Source organism: Saccopteryx bilineata, chromosome 12, assembly GCF_036850765.1.
Source record: "Saccopteryx bilineata isolate mSacBil1 chromosome 12, mSacBil1_pri_phased_curated, whole genome shotgun sequence".
Taxonomy (NCBI): domain Eukaryota; kingdom Metazoa; phylum Chordata; class Mammalia; order Chiroptera; family Emballonuridae; genus Saccopteryx; species Saccopteryx bilineata.
Genome location: NC_089501.1, coordinates 49,968,886 through 49,988,139, shown reverse-complemented (window position 1 = coordinate 49,988,139; position 19,254 = coordinate 49,968,886). Strand labels below are relative to the sequence as shown.

Genomic DNA, 19,254 nt, shown 5'->3' with positions numbered 1-19,254 from the left:
TTACATAATTTGATGCAATGTTATTTGGTACATATATGTTAATGACTAAATTTTTCATTATAGCCTTTACTACAATTACTCTCTTTGGCCCATGTTATATGATAAATATGATGCTTTCCACCTTGAATTCTCCTTGGTCTGTTCTTAATAATGATCCACAGGGACACGGAGACTGTCTTTTGTTTCAATGTGTCCAGCTGTTGTTAACACAGTGCCCGACACACAGGTGCTCGTTAAATGTGCGTGAGAAGGAAGGGTCCTGGAAACCAGGGGGACAGAGGAAAGCCCTGTTGGTCAAGGCTCCTGCTTGCATACAAATGCCAGTTCACTCATTCCCTTCAAATGACGGACTTTCCTACGGGAAGTGAACAGCCCTCTCTCCGCGCCTAAATAGTTAAAAGGAAATTCCAGAGTGCTGCCCCACTTTAGAATTAGGGCAGCTGCAATTGTAAATCTCGGAAATAAAGCTCTTCGTGTCGGTATAAGTGTGAAGCAGCAATGGGCTCCCTGTGCAGCAGGGGCACACGGCAGGGTGTACACACAGAGAGGATTTCCCAGCTCAGGAACCCACGTCCCACAGGAGGCAGCTGGCCCAGGGGGCACCGAGGGGCAGAGGGAGAGGGTGGAGCAAAGCGCTCCGGAGGGAAAGAGCACAGTAAGAAAGGCAGGGGAATGAGAATGAGGCCACATGGATTCTTAGAAGATGGTGAAGCTCTTCCAAACACAAGAGTAACAGACACCAAGTCCCTGCAGAGGGCATCTGAAGGTTCTTTGTGCCACCCATACCAGAAATGACAGAAGAGGACAGAAGAAAGTGGGAGCAGCCACCCTCCCTAAAGTGTCTGACAATGCTGAGAGCTCCCAGGGCTTCCTGTCCATCTTCTCTGTCCTTACAGCTCCTCCAGGGTGGCGCAGCAGTGCAGAGAGGGTCCCCCTTCCCAGACAGGGTGGACGTCTGGGACCCGGGTGGCCACTGGGCCCGGAGGCCACCTCTTGGTCTCCAGGCCACACTGCCTTCTGTCCTCTCAGGGTTAGACAGTTAGACCCTGGCCCAGAGTCCACTCAAGGACAGACTTCCCTGAAAGCATCCGCCCTGGTCAGGGAAGCGGGAGGGACCCGTGCGGGCCTTCAGAATGCACATGGTCAGTCTGAGGGGACCTCCCTGGGCACGCCTGCTCACCAGCTCTTTGGTGACTTTTTGTGAATGACCCAAGGAGCCCAGGGAGCTGAGAGAGTAGAGTGGGCTCCCCCTGCACCCCACCACCCACCCTAGAGGCTGGCTGTGGCCGGGATGAACAAACAACTCAAAACACGCTTTCAAACGTGCAGAAGTGACGTGATGACAACAGAGAGAGAGAGAGAGAGAGCGACAGAGAGAGAATCAGAGAGAGACAGAGACAGAGATAACAGCCAGAAAGAGAGAGGAGATCGCTCAGTATGGCAGATCACCTAAATCCTACTAGAGCAGTGGTCCCCAACCCCCAGGCCGCAGACCGGTACCGGTCCATGGGCCATTTGGTACCGGTCCACAGAGAAAGAATAAATAATTTACAATATTTCCGTTTTATTTATATTTAAATCTGAACGATGTTTTATTTTTAAAAAAATGACCAGATTCCCTCTGTTACATCCATCTAAGACTCACTCTTGACGCTTGTCTCGGTCACATGAGACATTTATCTATCCCACCCTAAAGGCCGGTCCGTGAAAATATTTTCTGACATTAAACCTGTCCGTGGCCCAAAAAAGGTTGGGGACCACTGTACTAGATGACAGAAAAACAAGGCGACTCCTGTCCCTGTGAAGATGAAGCTCGTTCTAGGCAGTATCTGGGAGCACTAGGCAGCAGCTGTCCCGTTACTCATGACAAGAGCATTAATGACATGCACTTAGTCAGCCCTCCGTGGGCACCAGGGCTGCACTGGGCCCTTGCTGGTTACTAGCTCACCTAATCCCTAGAACACACCTAGAAGGCAGTACAAGGGTAACTCCATTTTACAGATGTGGAAACAGCTGGGGGTGGTCAGATAACCCTATCGTTCTTCAGGGACAGGACCAGGAGTCAGGCCTGTCTTTAGAGAATGTCCCCGGTCCCTAGGCTCTGCTGACAGGTCCTGTGCTTGCACCAGAGTGTGCTCCCCAAGAAAGCTTCTCCTCTGTCCCCAACCGAAACACAGACCTCACGACTCTGCTCTCCTTCCAAACAAAATGCACAAAGGAAAAGGCTCTTCTGGACCGCCTGGGAAACTGCATCTTCCCTCTCTCCTCTCCCGGCACCAAGCGACACTTACCTGTGTGCCCAGAAAGGACCAGCCCAACCCCCTCACCGTCCCCAGGGGGAGGGAAGCCGAGCGTGCCAGCCCCGGCTTCCAGCACATCATTGTGTTTTCCCCCTGGCTGCAAAAAGCAGAATTCTTCCAATAAAAACTTCCCATCTAAAAATAAAACAGTGGCAAACTCTGCGATTCTGCTCCTCGGCTGGAGACATCTGCTTTCCACTCGACTTCCTGAATGCAGAAGGAAGACTTCACCGGTCTGCTAACGGGCCCCAGCAAAGGCCCAAATTAGCTTCACAAACCAGAAAGACAAAGCTAAATAGGTCTGAATCACTGGGTGGCTCTTCCAGGAGGGCTGTGAGTAACTTCATTTTAAAATTAACTGTATGTTATTTATCTCACCCGCCCCCCTCCCCACCCCTGGAGTGGCCCCTGATCAGGGATTGGCCAGGCTCCAGCCCCAGAACCATCAAGTGATGCTTTTGGTCCAGTGTTCTTCCTCTTGAGCCCACCCCCCAGCCTCCCGCCTTCTCCCCCTTTCCCTTCTCTGGTCTGCATCTACCAGCTATACGACACCAGCACGCTTGGCTGTGGAGTGCTGCTGTATGTACTACCATGGTGACTCGGACCCTTTAGAAAGGCCACGGAAGGGATCTTGGATATTATAGGAGGGGATAAATCCTAAGCAGTTGTACCACAGGAGAAGCCCATTATTAACTGGGGTTAAGATCTCATGTTGGCAAGGGGATCTTACATCTAATTCATCAGGCCTCTTTAAGGAACACGTAAACCTGTAGGTGACGGAGGGAACACATGAGAGTACGACGTGACTATTTAGAAAGCGTTCTATATTATCCAAAGAGAGTTTGAAAACAGTATGAGAAAAGGAAGAAAGTTTTGTCACGGCCAGGAATCTAGGCTAGATCCTGGAAATGGAGGACTGAGTCCAACGGACACAAACGGATGAACAGAAGCAGTCAGGTGTGTAGTAATGGATAAAAATTTTATAAACAATACAGAGAAGGAGGTGCCCAGAAGCCTCTTCAGGTTTGCAGTTAACAACTCCCTACCTATAAATACCAACTGGACTAAGTCATTAGACTCCACGGGAAAGTGTGCAAAACAACAAACGATTCTATGTGAAAAAGTGTAACTTACATACTATTCCATCATATCTGTACTATACGTAATAGCAAAATTACAACCCAAGAAAGGATCCTGAAAATCCCTATAGATTATATCCCTGAAGATATTTAAACCACTGTGATATTTTGGCTTAAAAGTGTTCTCAAGATGAGCACGGGGCAGGAGTCACCAGGAAGCGTATGAGAAACCAAGCAAAGACTGTCACGTGTCCTTGTGAAACCCTGATGTGCCCTCACATAGAGGACCCGGTATAGTTTTGGTCCTCCCACCTGCAGAAGGCTATTGAAGGCCAAGAAAAACTGTCCACAGAAACCAATCAAAAATACCGATGGAGCAGCAGTGATAACAGTAACACGCGACAATTACAGAGTGTTCACGGTACGCCAGGCAGGGCTCTTAAGTGCTTAACGTGAATTAAATAATTTCTTTTCTCAACCATCCCACCAGGAAGGTACTGTTGTTGACCCCATTGTAGAGGTGAGAAAAACCAAGGCACGGAGAGCTGACGTAGCTGTCTAACTCACGAAGTTAGCATCCGCACCCAGGCCACGTGGTATGGAGTCCAGGCTGTTAACTATAGGCTACTCCCTACCCAGGAGAGACTGAGCAGAAGTCCATGCAGTTTCACTCGGGGTGGGGGTGGGGGTGGGGCTAAAGGTAATTGATGTAGCCTAATAAAACCAAGACGAGACCTGGTAAGGAAATCATGGACACTAAACAAGCTGAAGATGGTTCAAGTTCAAATAAAGTAAATTCCAGGCAAATGAAAGGGAACCTGCTTCCCACAGCAGGAAGTACATCATAACATTTTACTGTCCCCAAGGAGAACGGGGACTACAAAATCCAACGGGCTCAAAGAGTGTTGGCAATCGATAACGTGTCACCGAGGGAACCAGGTTTGCTCTGAGGAGTTTGATCCTTTCTGGTATGAAGGAACAGTTTTTCGAGGCCTACCGCCCAGGAGTCTCCGTGGGAGTTTCTTTCAGAGGCAGGTTACGGGACCCGGGGCGCGAGGGCCTTCCCTAGTGCGCAAAGCCTTCGCCTGCCTCTCCCTACCCCTCCTGTGAGGCGGGTCTTCTGCCATCTCCTCGTCAACCTCGTCTCTAAGGGGCTCCAGCCCAGGCAAGGACGCCCTCTGCGGCTGTGGGTAGCCGCTCTGCTCTTGCTCTGAGCCCACAGGAAGTGCTTGCCAAATAATTCTCAGGGGCTGGGGACCCAGTCCGCTGCAGAAATCCTGCGCTGCGTCGCCGGTGGCCTAACAGTAGGGCCAAGTCTTACAACCGAGGACCTCGGGGCCCCACTGTGTTCCCTCTGCTTCCCTAGTCCCTCCTGGGGACAGCCAGTGGACAGGGCGGATCTTGGCGGTCTTTGGGGAGAGTGACAATCCTAACTGTGGGCCTGGAAGTCTCCTGGTCTCTGCCCCTCTTTCTCTCTTTCATTTCAAATGCCTCCAGCTCCCCTCACCAACCTCCACTCCAGGACTGGGGAGGCAACACCTGCAGCCAGCTCGCTGGGACACCAGCGACCCAGGGGTAGAATGCTTTTATTTCAAGGGCCTGCTGATTGGCAGCTCCACGGAACAAAGAACCCCCATTCGGGTGGGGTGCGAGTGCTCAGGACAAAGGCCTCTGGCAGTGCGCTGGGCCAGGGGTGTTGCAGGGTGTGAAAGAGCAAAAGAAAAAGTGTGCGCTGGGCTTGGTGAACAGGACCCCTGGCGGGAGGCAAAGACACTGAAATATTAACTGTTACTGAGCCGCTCAGTTTCAAAGGATTAAAGAGACACACAGGCCGACTCTCCCCAGCCCAGGCCTGTTCCGTCCGCTCCCAGGTGGTTCAGCGCAAGCGTCAGAGGCGGGAACGGAGGCGGCCTCTGCGTCTACTCACCTACGCAGTTATCGCAAAGGCTACAGTGAGAGGCACGAGGGGGCCGGAAAATCTTGCAGGTGAAACAGTATTTAAGTTTCACAGTTTGGCCATTGATGATGACTTCTTTGGTTCTGGGAGGTGGGCGGTACCCCCCTGAACTGGTGCCGTTGGCGATATCTGTGGAGAAAAGAAGAGAAAGAGCACAGGCTCTTAACAGAGCACGTCACCTCTGCAGGCCCTCGCACCGAGGGGGGCTGCCCACACGGGCCCCTCGGGGTACCTGTGCCTTCCTGCGAGGCTGCTGACACGGGTCACACAACCGAGCTGGGGCCCAGCGGGTTGGCTGTCCTACAACCCTTCGAGCTCCTGGCCAGGGCTGGGGCTGCGCTTAACAGCCCATGCAGGTGGGAGTGGCCACAGGCTGAGCTCTGGCCAATGGGGTCTGAGAACATTTTGCACAGCCTGGCAGGTGGGAAATCTCTCCCCAGTTCCACCCACTCAGGGGGCCACAAACTGGGGACCTTGAATGAGCACCAACACACAGTGTGGCCGTCCCTGAGAACTCTTCACTGGGCCTCACTGATTACCGGGCGTCAAACCCCGAGTGTTTGTTAAATATCTGAAGGTCTGGGTTTCATTTGTTACAGCTGTCAGCGTTTGCCCTAATTAATTACTACTGTGGGTGATACTTACATCAGGGGCACTTTCCTTCCCCTACAGTGTACTACAAATCCAGCTCAACAACCTCTCTATTTTGCCCATTGGCCTCCTCAAAAGGTAACAGGGTATTGGATGGGAGGAATATAGATGTAAAAAAAAAAAAAATATATATATATATTAAAAAATCATTAAGTATATCTCTTCCCCCACTGCAAACAAAATCATTAAGTGTATAGTTTAAAAATAATGTCTATATTTTGTTTATTGCCTGCCCTTTTATTTTTTAGAGTCAGTTTTTTTAAATGTTGAAGAAAAGACAAATATGTCTAATTTTTAGGTTTTGTGTTATCTTACAGCCTGGCCCTTGTCTCTGAGTTCACATGAGAATCACCAGGGAGCTTGTAAAACTCTCCTGATACACTGGACCCGGCCCCAACCCCATTACATCAGAGACACCTGGGCTGATTCCAGTGAGTCGCAGGGATGCGAGTCTCTGCTCCATGGGCAGGGAAAGCATCCAGATTTATCCTCCTCTGGGCCCCTCACAGCCCCAGGAGTTTGCCAGAGGCACTGGAGCAGCTAGCTGTGCAGTCCCAACAGGCCACAGGGGGAGGCCGGACAGCAGGAAGATCCGTGCGCGCTCAACCAGCACCCTGTGACTGATAACACGGGCGGGGCGACCCTGGTGGCTGGAGGAGACCGTGGGAACCTTCACGGTGTTCCCGCAAAACAAAGCCAGGACCTCCAAAGGTAGCTGTCCATTTTAGTCCATCCACATTTACGGGGCACACTACCCACAGCGACAACAGCGGCACTCTTCCGGTCAATTTCCAAAGAGGCAGGAATGAGTCCCACCACCCACTCAAGCCCCCACACAAACTCAACCTGGGGACCGGGTCACATGGAGAGCTTTCAAAACTACTGACATTTGCTTCGGCCCTGAGATTCTGATTTCATAGGTGGGGGGCAGTCCGACATCAGGGGTTCCCAAAGCTCCCCAGGCGTGGGACTCTGCGCCTAATGTGGGGACCACTGCTCCAGGGCCAGGCATGGACCAGCTGCCGCCCGCTCCTCGGAGTGCCCGTCAGAGAAGCAGGTCCTGGGCCCTGCCCCCGAGCCAGTGCCTCAGAATCAGCAGTTGCCAAGGTCCCCTGGGGTTCGTGCACATGGGAGCTTGAAAACCCGGCTCTGGGGGCCTGTGGATCCTCCCCACCCACACATCACACACGCCGTTCACCCTCACATTCCTGTGTCACACACCCGAATACACGCACGTGTGTGATGAACAGCCAAACTTAGAGGACACAATTTCGCTCTTGTGAAGCCATTTCACAGGTCACTCCCAGCCACCCAAGCACTGTCCTGGGGAGAAGTTGGTTGTTTGGAAGAGCCGGTGGTATCTGCCCCCAGCACGGCCGCCCCGAGTCACTGCCAGAATCCACAGCCCACGGGTCATGATTGCAGGCCCCTGCCTGTACCCCAATTTCCTTTAAGAGCCCTGAAATTTGCCCCTAGCCCTTCAGCCTAAAGCTTTGGTATTAGTGGAAACACCAACCCCACTGGCAGGGGGAATGTTTTGAGTGATGACTCTTCATGGAAAATGAAAGCTCCACAGGCAGGTGTTGGAGGGAAGAAGTGTCGAGGACCCCTGAGGCCCTCTGAGGGAGGGAAGGCAGAGTGCAGGGCGGGGCTGGGAGAGGGAGGAGCAGACGATCTACGCGACCTCTGCGAGGACACCTTCCGCCCAGAGTGATTACCAGCTGTGGAGCCGTCCCGAGCACTCTGGGTGAGCTCGCCACGCAGGACAGCCTCTCTCAGCGGGTGCCCCACCCGCCGGGCACCCCAGGTGCCTGCCCTGTGAATGGTGCTAAATTCAGTGGGCACATGGGGCGGCACTGGGCTCCCACGTGTACACCTGGGCGGGCGAGGGTCTCCACCGATTCTGTAATGAGGAGGGAACAAAGACACCACATGGCGCGTACCCCCCTGAGTGCCGGGGGAACAGAGCGGGCTTTGAACACATCAAAGATAAGGTCAGATCTCTGCCGGGCCAGCTGGGTGCCGCTACGGCTTAAATTAGTCCTGACGTGGTGCCTCGCTGGCCTCGTGTCGGCTGTGGAACCCACTGTGTCTGTTTAGCTCTTGCAAACATGGGCAGAAAAACGAGAAAGTCAGATACAGGTTTAAACATCAATAGTGTTTGTGTTACTTTAATCAGAAAGATTTAAAACCTGATTTGCCAAGGAGATATTTTAAAAAGCAGGGGGCCTGACCTGCAGTGGCGCAGTGGGATAAAGCTTTGACCTGAAACGCTGAGGTCACCGGTTCGAAACCCTGGGCTTGCCCGGTCAAGGCACATATTCCCACTTCTCCCCTCCCCTTTTCTCTCTCTCCTCTCTCTATAGCAACAAATTTTAAAAATCTTAAAAAGATAAAGTAACAAGGAGGGCTGACAAACTTATCTGCACTAGAGCACTACTGAAAAAGCCTAGTTCTGCGTGGCAATGACTTGAAAGAGAATTTGTTAGCACTCCTGAAGACAAACCCTAGTGATCTTGTTCCAAAGTACATTTCTGAAGGATTAAACTTTTGGTACAAAGTGAGCTGAAGGCTAGAACTCAACAGACGTGGCAAACGGATGCTTCGGAAATCAACTAAACCCCAAAACTCTGTGAATAAGTATTTGGAGAGCTCTTCATGTAAAAGAAATGGAAGAATCAGTAAACACGGACTCAGGGCCCAGCTGGGCCACCGTTAAGTGACTAAAGGACCCCAGAACAAACCAGTGTTGACTAAAGCAGAGCACCACGCGGAGGCCGTGAAGCACCTACGCACAAGACGAGATGACTGGGGGGGGCAGGGGTCCTGCGGGGTGTTTGATGAGCAGTGGGCCCCCGGCTTCCCCATCGGTCTGCCCTCCTCATGGCTTCAGAGCCGCGTCCAAGTGCAGGTCTGATGAAGAGGCTCAGGCATCTGGTGAGGCACAGACGGTCTCCAAGCAGCTGGCCCCTGTCTTCAAGCTGCACAGCCTCGCCCAGAGCCCGCTGCAGGCATGGTGGCGTCCGTGCTCTCCCCAACACGCAATGCTGTTACATACATACAGGCGTCTGCATGTGACCTCTCCCACACCTGGGCCTTCCTACCCTGCCGGCTGTGTAGACAGCCCTGTCCTTCAAGGTCGAGCCCAGCTTCCCTGGGGACGCACCCGGCCAGCAGAGGTGGTTGTTTGCTGCTTCAGGTGGTGCCTGGACTTAGCTCATTTATTTATCCAGGCAGTGGCTCTGTATTGTGCCATCTGGTGCCAGCGCTGTGTTGGGGGCGGACGTGGTGCTGTAGCTGACCTGTGGTGCAGCTGGCACTAAGCAGACTTCTCTCTGCTGGCGGTGCTCACAGGCGGGAGCGAGGCCCAGGGCCTGTGTCAGGCATCCAGGGCCGGGACTGATTTCCATGTCTTCTCCCAGACCCTGCCGAGGGCAGGTGCCATCCTGGACCCTCTGCCGTGTTCGCAGGGTCTAGCACACAGTGGGTCCTCAAGAACTGCCTGCTGAATGGCAGGCCACCTGTCCTGGCAGGTCGGGAGCAATGATCTGGTGTCCCCACGCCTGCATGCCCACCTGCCAGAGTCACCCTGCTCAGTGACTTCCCTCTCTGGAAATGCCTGTTGCAAGGTCCTCCCGAGTCTGTTGCTCCCCCTGAAGTGTGTCCATGGCTGCTGCTGGTCCAGAGAGCATCTCTCACAGCTGGTCACCCGCCTGGGAGGGCCCAGCACCACGGGCTGCTAACCACTCAGGGCAACCCCAAGCTGCTGTTTCTTCCACAGGATACGTTCAGCTGCCGCCCCAGGCCTGCGGCTTCCAGCCAGGCCCGCCTGCAGGACGGGTGGGGGATAACAGCCCCTTAAACCCCGGGCTTCACACACCCACCCGGGGACCGAAGGAGTCTCTCGTTAGCGTTCAGACTGACGCCAGTGGCCTGCAGGAAATCCGTTCCTAGTCCCTGGGCGTGACGGGCACCTGCAGCCCTGCGTCACGGGGCACAGACGGCGGAGTTCCTGTCTAATCCTGAATCGCTTGAGTTTTTGGTTTTGGTTTTGGCTTTTGGCAACAATTCTGCCCCTGCTTCTTAGGGCCGCTCTTTGCGGTTGAAATGCAGCTGCTGAGAAGGACCTGAGGAAGCCTGCGACAGCTGGTGGTTACAGACCCTAGTGCTGTGTGGGGGAAAGGCCCCTAACCGTTCTGCAAGTTTACGTGAGTCAGTATTTCGCAAGGTCATTCTATACACAAGCGTTTTAGAAGAAAACTTAAAAGCTTAAAATGTTCTTGCCTTTCTAAACCCCGACCCCGATCTCCCCCCCCCCCCCCACTGCTGAGAGTTGAAGCAGAAACAGTGACCGAATCAGCCTTTGGGCAGAAACTGGGGAGAGAGGAACGGCGTGGTCTGCTGAGGTCAGGGACACAGGGCCTGCTGCCTGTTGTTGTTTTTTCACTCAAAGAGAAGTCTTGGGCTTGCCAGAATTTTAAGTAGGTTTTTGTCAATATCTGCTTTTCTGCCACTCCCCCCCCCCCCCAAAATAAGTCATCTTCGCCCTGGCCGGATACTTGGGTGGTTGGAGCACCGTTCCTAAGTGCACAGGTTGCCCGTTCGATCCCTGGCAAGGCACGTACAGGAACAGATCGATGTTCCTGCTTGATGTTCCTTTCTCTCTCTCTGTCCCCCTCTCGCTCAAATCAACAAATAAAAATAAATGTTATCTTCGTTTCCTGAGGGAATCATGAAGCTCACATCCAGAGAGCCCCTTTCGTCTGCCATCTCATTTACTCCTGCCCCAAAAGGACAAAACTGTTGAACTTTCCACACTGTTGATCACCGCCATATACAGTGGACTCTCCTACCCACGGTTTTGCTCTCTGTGGTTTCAGTTACCCACGGTCAACGTGGTCCAAAAATATTAAAAGGAAAATTCCAGAAATAAATAATGTATTAGTTTTAAATCATGTGCTGTTGCGGTCATCTCACTTTGTGTCATCACATAGGCACCGTGTCACCTCATGTCACCACAAGAAGAAGAGTGAGTCCAGGAAATAAGATATTTTGAAAGAGAGACCACATGCACATAATTTTTATTACAGTGCACTGTTACAATTGTTCTATTTTATTATTAGTTATTGTTCATCTCTTACTGTGCTTAATTTATAAATTAAATTTATCATAGGTATATATGTATAGGAAGAAACATAGTCTAGATAGGGTTTGGTACTTTCCTCAGTTTCAGGCATCCGCTGGGGGTTTGGGGCATATCTTCCATAGAAAAGAGGGGACTATAGTACAAAGTAACAAACTCTGCATTTTTTAAATGCAAAAGAAAAAATTCCAACTTTTAGAAGACATTGATTAAGATTCTTAGCCTTTACCAAAAGAATTCAAAATGGTGGCGTTCCCTGGATCTCTGATGTCTCACAGACCATTCACCAGCTGACAAGGACACCAGCTGACAGAGAATCACCAGAGCAGGAGGAACCTCTCCTGATAGGCGTTCAGCCCGTATGGAGATAAAGCATCTCCCCATTAGGACATACGTCCGTCCTCGGGGAAGCGCAGTGCGCTTGATCTCAAGTCTTCACGACTTCTGCATGTGCCGCGGGACGGCGGTTGGAGCTAACGGGTCTGCAGTTCGCCTGAGGCCCTTGCCCTGGTGCTCTTTGGCATCTGGGGCACAATCCACCCAACCTTGGACTGGCTGATCTATTGTGATGGAAGATGGTTAAGAAATATCCAACCCGGTCTTTTGCCTCATAGTCTGTAAACTTCTAAGATTAACAATGATTAGCTCTTAGACAAGTCAACTATTATTTTAAGTTGTTAGGGGGAGAAAGGAGAGCAAATTCTGCCCTGTCTACAGACGCGGGTCAGGTTTCTAGTCAAGAGCGTGCAAATGTGAATGTTTTCCCACTAACTGATCAGACGGAATCCGCTTTGCCTCCACCAATGTCTGTGTGCAAACGTGCACAGGAGGAGTCCTGGAGAGGGGACAGTCTCCAGTCCTCTTCCTCCAGGTAAACCTTCGCTACGTCGCTGCATCTTCAAGGACTAAGACGGATACCTCGGGTGAGGCTGGTGCAGGCAGAGCTTCAAACTGAGCCACGGGGCAGGCAGGCAGGCAGGGGAGCCTCCGCTGCTCGGCGGGGCCCTTCCCAGGAGGAGCAGAGAGCCCCTGCGAAGCCCGGAGCAAGAAGACAAGGAAAGACGATGTGGGGAAGCCACAGGCAAGGGCAGCCCCAAGCCTGCCGGAACGAGTCCTACAAGGAGTGGAGGACGTACCACACTTAGGGCCCCGTTACTCTCTCCAAGCCCTCTGTCCTCTGTGGCTTATATTCTAGGGAGGGCCGACAAGCCCGGGGTATGGATTTTTCCTAAAATAAGTATACAAACAAATCACATTTAATGATAGATCTTAAACTTGGCTGATGGTCCAGACTGCCCAGGGCAGCGATCCTCAACCGGGGTGATTTTGCCACGGTGGGAGGGAATGCTCCTGGAACAGAGCGGGGGGGGGGGGGAGCTCAGGGAGGCTGCTTAAACACCCGCAGTGCACAACACAGCCCCCATGGCAAAGACTGACCCAGCCCCAAACAGCGGTCACGCTGAGGTCGGGAAGCTCTGACCTGGGGCCTCGCTACCCATGGTGCGGTCCCTGGACCAGCAGAATCCGCATCACCCGGAAGCTGGCTAGAAACGAGGAGGCCCAGGGGCTCCAGGCGCACGGGACGGTCTGAGAAGCGCCGCTGCAGATGCGAACACTTGTTAGCAAGCAGGACAAAAGTCCAGTGAGTGTCCACTCTCCTCCTCTAAGGTCCTCTGATAAGCACACGTGTAAATACCTGCTTACCTGGGAGGCTTTGAAAATACGTGGATTCCTTATTCCAAAAGATTCTCGATGATGGTAGGAGCTAAGAATCTATCTCCTGTAGAAAAGCGCCCGGTGTACACCTGATAAAGACAGGTTTGGGATCCGCAGCAAACATCGTGCACGGAACAGCGGAAGCCTCGGGCCGAGCTGCAGTGTCTTCAGCCGGAGAATTGACGGGGTTGGCTAATCAACACACGCTAGAGAGAAAGGCATGTGTGCCATGTACAAAGAGGCTGCCATCACTCAGAGCTGGCATTATCTAGTTAATTATGGAATGTCTGCTGAATGAAACAGCCAGGCCAGGTACTCAAACTGCTCATTTGGTATATACAGCAGAGGAATGTTTTGTCCAAAGAAAATTTTACAAACAATCTCAATATCCAAACAGGCAAGAGGATTAGCAGACATCTGGTCCTGTCCAAAATTGTCCATGCTCAGAAAATGTTGCTGGGTTTAAACAACCCATAACATTTATTTATACTTTTGGTTTACAGGATTAATACATACAACAACAAAAATACTATCATGGACCAAATGTCTCAGTGGACCTTTTGGACAGAACCAAATGTCCTACAACGGACAAGAGTAAAGCTCTGGCCATAGTCATTAATTTACTGATTAATGCTCTGATCCAAGCATTAATCTTGCGCTCTGGTTCCAAGGGGTACAGTTTGAAAAACATCTGGCAGACAACAGCGGTCGTCCGGAGTGGAAGCCACCTTTAGGTAAGAAAGTCTTGATTCAATGGAACTTTATTACGGGAGAGCACAGGGGTGCGTTCTCAGAGAGGTAAGGCACGAGCGCCCCAGGCTATGAGCATGACTGAGAGTGGCCACCACCGGTCCTCATGCTGCTGCAGAAATAATCCTGTGAGTATGAATCAAAGTAGTTCTGAAAGTATCCATTCCCAAATGCAGGCGCACAGGGTGCCATTGGTAAAGAGGGGTTTTTTTTTTTTTGATCTGGTGAAGATAACTGACCTCAGTGTGTCCATATTTAAACTTTGATAATTTGGACGCCTGTCATTTGGGGGCACTGTGTTTCATGGAAAGACCTGGAACTGTCAAACGTGATGATTTTCACAGCTATATATCAAACGCTCTTGGGAGGGGGCTGTTTTATATATATATATATATATATATATATATATATATATATACACACACACACACACACACACACACACACATATATATATATACATATACACTGTATATCACTAATTAATACAGTTAAAGACAAGAGATGTAAAGTACAGCATAGAGAATAGTCAACAATAGCACAATAACTTGTATGGTGACAGATGGATAGTGGCCTTTTTGTGGTGATCACTTTGTAAAGTGTATGAATGTGAAATCTCACTATGTTATACACCTGAAACTAATAGAATAGTATATGTCAACCATACTTTAATTAAAAAGACCTTTACCTTTCAGAATACAAATCAGAACCGAAAAAAAGAAAGACAGGAGAAAAAGAAAGTGCTTACCAGCTATGACCTTTTTAATTTTAACCGAGCTAATCCAAACTATGCGTATAGCAAAATGAAAATTAATGACCATCTTATTGTCTGCCATACTCTATTTTTTCCACATGGATGCCAAAGCCTCTCCCTTCGATGTAAAAGAAATAAAGTTTGTCCTTGCAAAGTTTTCATTTCCTTTAAATTTTGTGCAAGTTCTCTGAGCACACACACAAAACTGCCATGCTGTTGTAAATGAAAATCAATTCTGTTGACGGCCAGAGCTAGCAATATTTGTGTCATCTCTACTCCACGGGTCCGGCCTCCACACTGTCAGAAACTACTAGCTATTGTACGACTATAAGGATCGACTTGGGAGGTCAGTGTTTGCAACATTATAAGACAAGTAGGGGGAACAAAGGTAACAGTTGGGCACTAGAAATCGTGCCAGGGCAGGACCGTGTTTCATTGTCATCACCAGGGATATCGGACAGGCATTTTTTGAGGTCCGAGTGGCACTAATATGAGGGCATTAGCAAGGACCTGAATGCAGGAACCAGCTCATATCTCATTCTGTACAATAATGTTATAATATTTTATCTTTATTGAGGAAAAGAAAATTAAGAATGCCAGTAGAACAAATAGATAGTGTTTGTAAATACTATATAAAAATGATAGTCTCATATGAAGAAAATTATAAAACAATATAGACCAGGAGTCGGGAACCTATGGCTCACGAGCCAGATGTGGCTCTTTTGATGGTTGCATCTGGCTCACAGACAAATCTTTAATAAAAAAAAAATATATATATATATATGGGGTATTTTTTCAAAGTTAGAAGCAGGGAGGCAGTCAGACAGACTCCCATATGCACCCAGCATGCCCACCAGGGGGCGATGCTCTGCCCATCTGGGGTGTTGCTTCACTGCAATTGGAGCCATTCTAGCACCTGAGGTAGAGGCCATGGAGCCGTCCTCAGTGCCCGGGCCATCTTTGCTCCAATGGAGCCCTGGCTGTGGGAGGGGAAGAGAGAGACGGAGAGGAAGGAGAGGGGGAGGGGTAGAGAAGCAGATGGGCGCTTCTTCTGTGCCCCGACCGGGAATTGAACCCAGGACTTCCACACGCCAGGCCGATACTCTACCGCTAAGCCAACTGGCCAGTGCTAAATACTCTATATTTTAAAGGAAAAAAAAATGCCTATCCATTATGATCATATATTCTTATCTCTTAGTCAAGGGCACAGATTGGTTAAAATGAATAAGACTCTTTGGTGACCAGTATCAATCAATCAATATCTTATCTATCTATGAACAAATTGCAAAAGTTTTAAAATAGATAATACAAATCGCCATTTGTTAAAACTAAAAAGGGTAAAATGCCATTTACAACAGAAAAGAACAATCACAAAACTTTAGGAATAAACCTAATTTAAAAAATGATAGTCTTATATGAAGAAAATTACAAAACAATATAGACCAGAAGTCGGGAACCTATGGCTCACGAGCCAGATGTGGCTCTTTTGATGTCTGCATCTGGCTCACAGACAAATCTTTAATAAAAAGTATAATAATGTTAAAAATAGAAAACATTCTCATGTATTACAATCCATTCATTTCCTACCACTCATGTTCATGGTTGCAGATGGCTGGAGCCAATCACAGCTGTCCTCCAGGACAACACCAAATTTTTATTGGATAATGCCTAATGTACACGGGTTGTTGTATGGCTCTCATGGAATTACATTTTAAAATATGTGGCGTTCATGGCTCTCTCAGCCAAAAAGGTTCTCAAACCCTGATATAGAGAATTAAGAAGGTTTTGAAAAATATGGAACATTCTATATCCTGGAGTGGAAGATTCTGTATTTTAAATATGTCAGTTTTTCCTACATTGCTTTATGCATCTATTGTAATGCTAATCAGAATCTCAATATAGTTTGGGGAAATTCTGAGAAACTGAAAAAAATGATTCTAAGCTTCATCCGCAAGGATAAACAGGAGAGAATATTTATGAAAGTAAAACTGAGGGGGAAATAAGTGTTCCCCAAAAAACATTGAAACAAAATAGAACATTCCCAAATAGATGTTAATTCAATAAGATTCAGTATTTTATAAATGTAGCCTTTTAAGTCAGTGAGGAAAGCATGGATTATCCAATAAATGGACTTGGGATAATCAGCTAATCATTTCAGGGGGGAAAATCTGAAGTAGAAGCCAAACCTTAAATCTCATACCAAAGATTTTAATGTTAAAAATTAAAAATAGCCTGAGGAAGTGGTGGCACAGTGGATAGAGTGTAGGACTGGAATGCAGAGGACCCAGGTTCGAAACCTCGAGGTCACTGGCTCGAGCGCAGGCTCATCTGGCTTGAGTACGGGCTCACCAGCTTGAGTGTGGGGTCGCAGGCTTGAGCACGGGATCATAGACATGACCCTATGTTCACTGGCTTGAGCAAGGGGTCACGCACTCTGCTGTAGCCCCCTGGTCAAGGCACATATGAGAAAGCCATCAAAAAACAACTAAAGCAGCCGCAACAAAGAATTGATGCTTCTCATCTCTCTCCATTCCTGCCTGTCTATCCCTATCTGTCCCTCTCTCTGACTTGCTCTCTGTCTCTGTCACACAAAAAAACAACAAAAAACATACAACCCCCCACCCCAGAAACATACAGTAACTAAAAAAGGTACATAATTGTATCAGATTCGGGGTGGGGTGGGGAAATCCTTTCTAAACATATGACAAGACAGCATACACAAAGTAAAAATGAATAGTTCTGACCACATAATAATTTTTAAACCTATATGCCAAAACACTCCATAAAATGCAAATAATAAAGGAGAAACCTGTATGTTTTATATCAAATGAAGGGAAACATCTTTAAAGAGCTCTTACAAATAATTAGGAAAAAGACAAATACAATATTCTAATAAGAAAATGGGCAAAAGAGACAAGCAGGAAACTCACACACAAAGAAAAAAATATATTTAAGAAGCTTTGACAGGCCCTGGCCAGGCCAGTAGCTCAGTGGATAGAGCACCAGCCTGGCGTATGGATGTCTGGGTTCAATTCCCAGTTAGGGCACACATGAGCCACAATCATCTGCTTCTCCCCTCTCCCCTTTCTCTCTCTCTTCTCCTCTCACAGCCAGTGGCTCCACTGGTTTGAGCATGGCCCTGGGCACTGAGGATAGCTCCATTGGAGCATCAGCCTCAGGTGCTAAAGATAGCTTGGTTTTTGAGCATCAGACCAAGATAGGGTTGCCCGGTGGATCCTGGTAGGGGCGCATGTGGGAATCTGTTTATCTCTTGTCCTCTCACCTAAAAAAAAAAAAAGCTTTTGATTTGGTCTCCCAGTTTCGGGTTAATTTTAAATGATAATATTTAATGTTGGTGAGAGTAGAGAGAATAGGCATGCTCATTTACTTTTGGTGAGAATATAAATTAAGACAGTTCTCTGAGCACAAGTTGGCTATGTGTCTCAAAAACCTTAGCAATCCTTTGGCCCAGCAAGAGCACTTTTAAACTTTTGACCTGAGGAAATTTTCATTAATATTGACTGTAATACTGCTTTTTATTCTTAAAAATTGAGAACAACTTACATGTCGACAAGAGGGAAGTGATTAAACAAATTATATAGTCATATAGTGGATCACCATACACCTATTAAAGATGGAGTAGAATGGTTCATGATATATTAAGAGGCAAAAAAAAAAAATGTTTTAAAAATAATGTACTATGTGAGCCCATATCTGTATAAAAATATATTATGCAGAGAAAAAATTACTGGGAGGATACATAAAAATGTTAACCCTGGAAATCTCTGATTGGTAGAATTATCTAACTAAATAAATCCATTAAAAATAAAGAATTAAATTTTTTTTTTGTTTTTCAGGGTTTCTATAATCAATTTATATTACTTGATAACAACCAAAAATAAGAGTTTGGAAGGAGAGGCATAAAACATTGTTTTGGCTCCCTATAGTTCATAACGGTAGATGTCAGTGGAAATCTCTCTGCTGCTTCAAAAATAATGACACATTCACAGGTTTCATTAATAATTTTCAAAAAACCTACCCCTCCTAAAGACTGGTTTGTGTAACATGTTTTTAAAATTCCTTTTTCATCCCTGAAACTCGTTAAGAAGGAGGTTACGTGACTCATCGGGGCCACTTGTAGCTCTTGGAATGTTAATTCTCCCGAGCCTCTGGCTGCCACACACGGCTGGACGAGGGGCCAAGTCACAAAATTCAAGACAGATTATGATCTTAGCATAACTTTTACTCTAAGGAAAGTGCCCGACCTGCTTCTGGGCACTGCATCCTTCCACCTGCCCAGGTATTGTCCAGATTTCTGCGCCAGGAGAGAGCAAAGGGAAAAGATCATTGTCCCCGGCGTCAAGAGACCCAGTTCTCTCATCCACACTCTGCCTCCGCCGCGTGACCTCCTTCTCTGGGCTCCTCAGATCCATACAGGGTGGGCAAAAGGAGGTCCACAGGTGTGAGCACACAAAACGCGGAGTTTATTCCTGTATTCTTATTTATTAATTATTGTCTCATTCTCCACACGAACAACTGTAAGCCTGCTTTTGCCCCACCCGGTCTAATGGGGGCTGGAGAGACGACTAAGGAGATTCCTAACGGCTCTGGGGTGTAGGATCATGTACAGGGCATGTACTCCCCAGCTTTCTGACTCCACTTGGCTTTGGGTTCTTCAAAGGCATGGGGCTAAGTTTGAATTAATGCTGAGTCACTTGCCTGTCCTGCCCATAAACACACGTCTTGTGTTTTGTTTTAGTCCCACAAGCACAGGGTTGAAGGTGCACTTAGTGAACGCCTTGTACTCTAAACCCGGCCCACCATCCAATCAACAGCCGAATTCCACACCTTGCCACCTACAGCAACTGCGACCAAATGATCTCAATCCGGACTCTGGATGTGGC

General features: G+C 48.6%; 1 protein-coding gene across 7 annotated transcripts in view; it reads right to left on the bottom strand.

Annotated features, from left to right (window-relative positions):
- ZDHHC14 (zinc finger DHHC-type palmitoyltransferase 14) overlaps positions 1-19,254 on the bottom strand; it is a 253,025-nt gene that overhangs the window by 59,231 nt on the left and 174,540 nt on the right. For all 7 annotated transcript variants that reach the window (XM_066247774.1, XM_066247770.1, XM_066247775.1 and 4 more), the window contains exon 3: positions 5,307-5,465. In XM_066247774.1, coding sequence (XP_066103871.1) covers positions 5,307-5,465 — 159 coding nt within the window. The remainder of the gene's footprint in view (positions 1-5,306; positions 5,466-19,254) is intronic.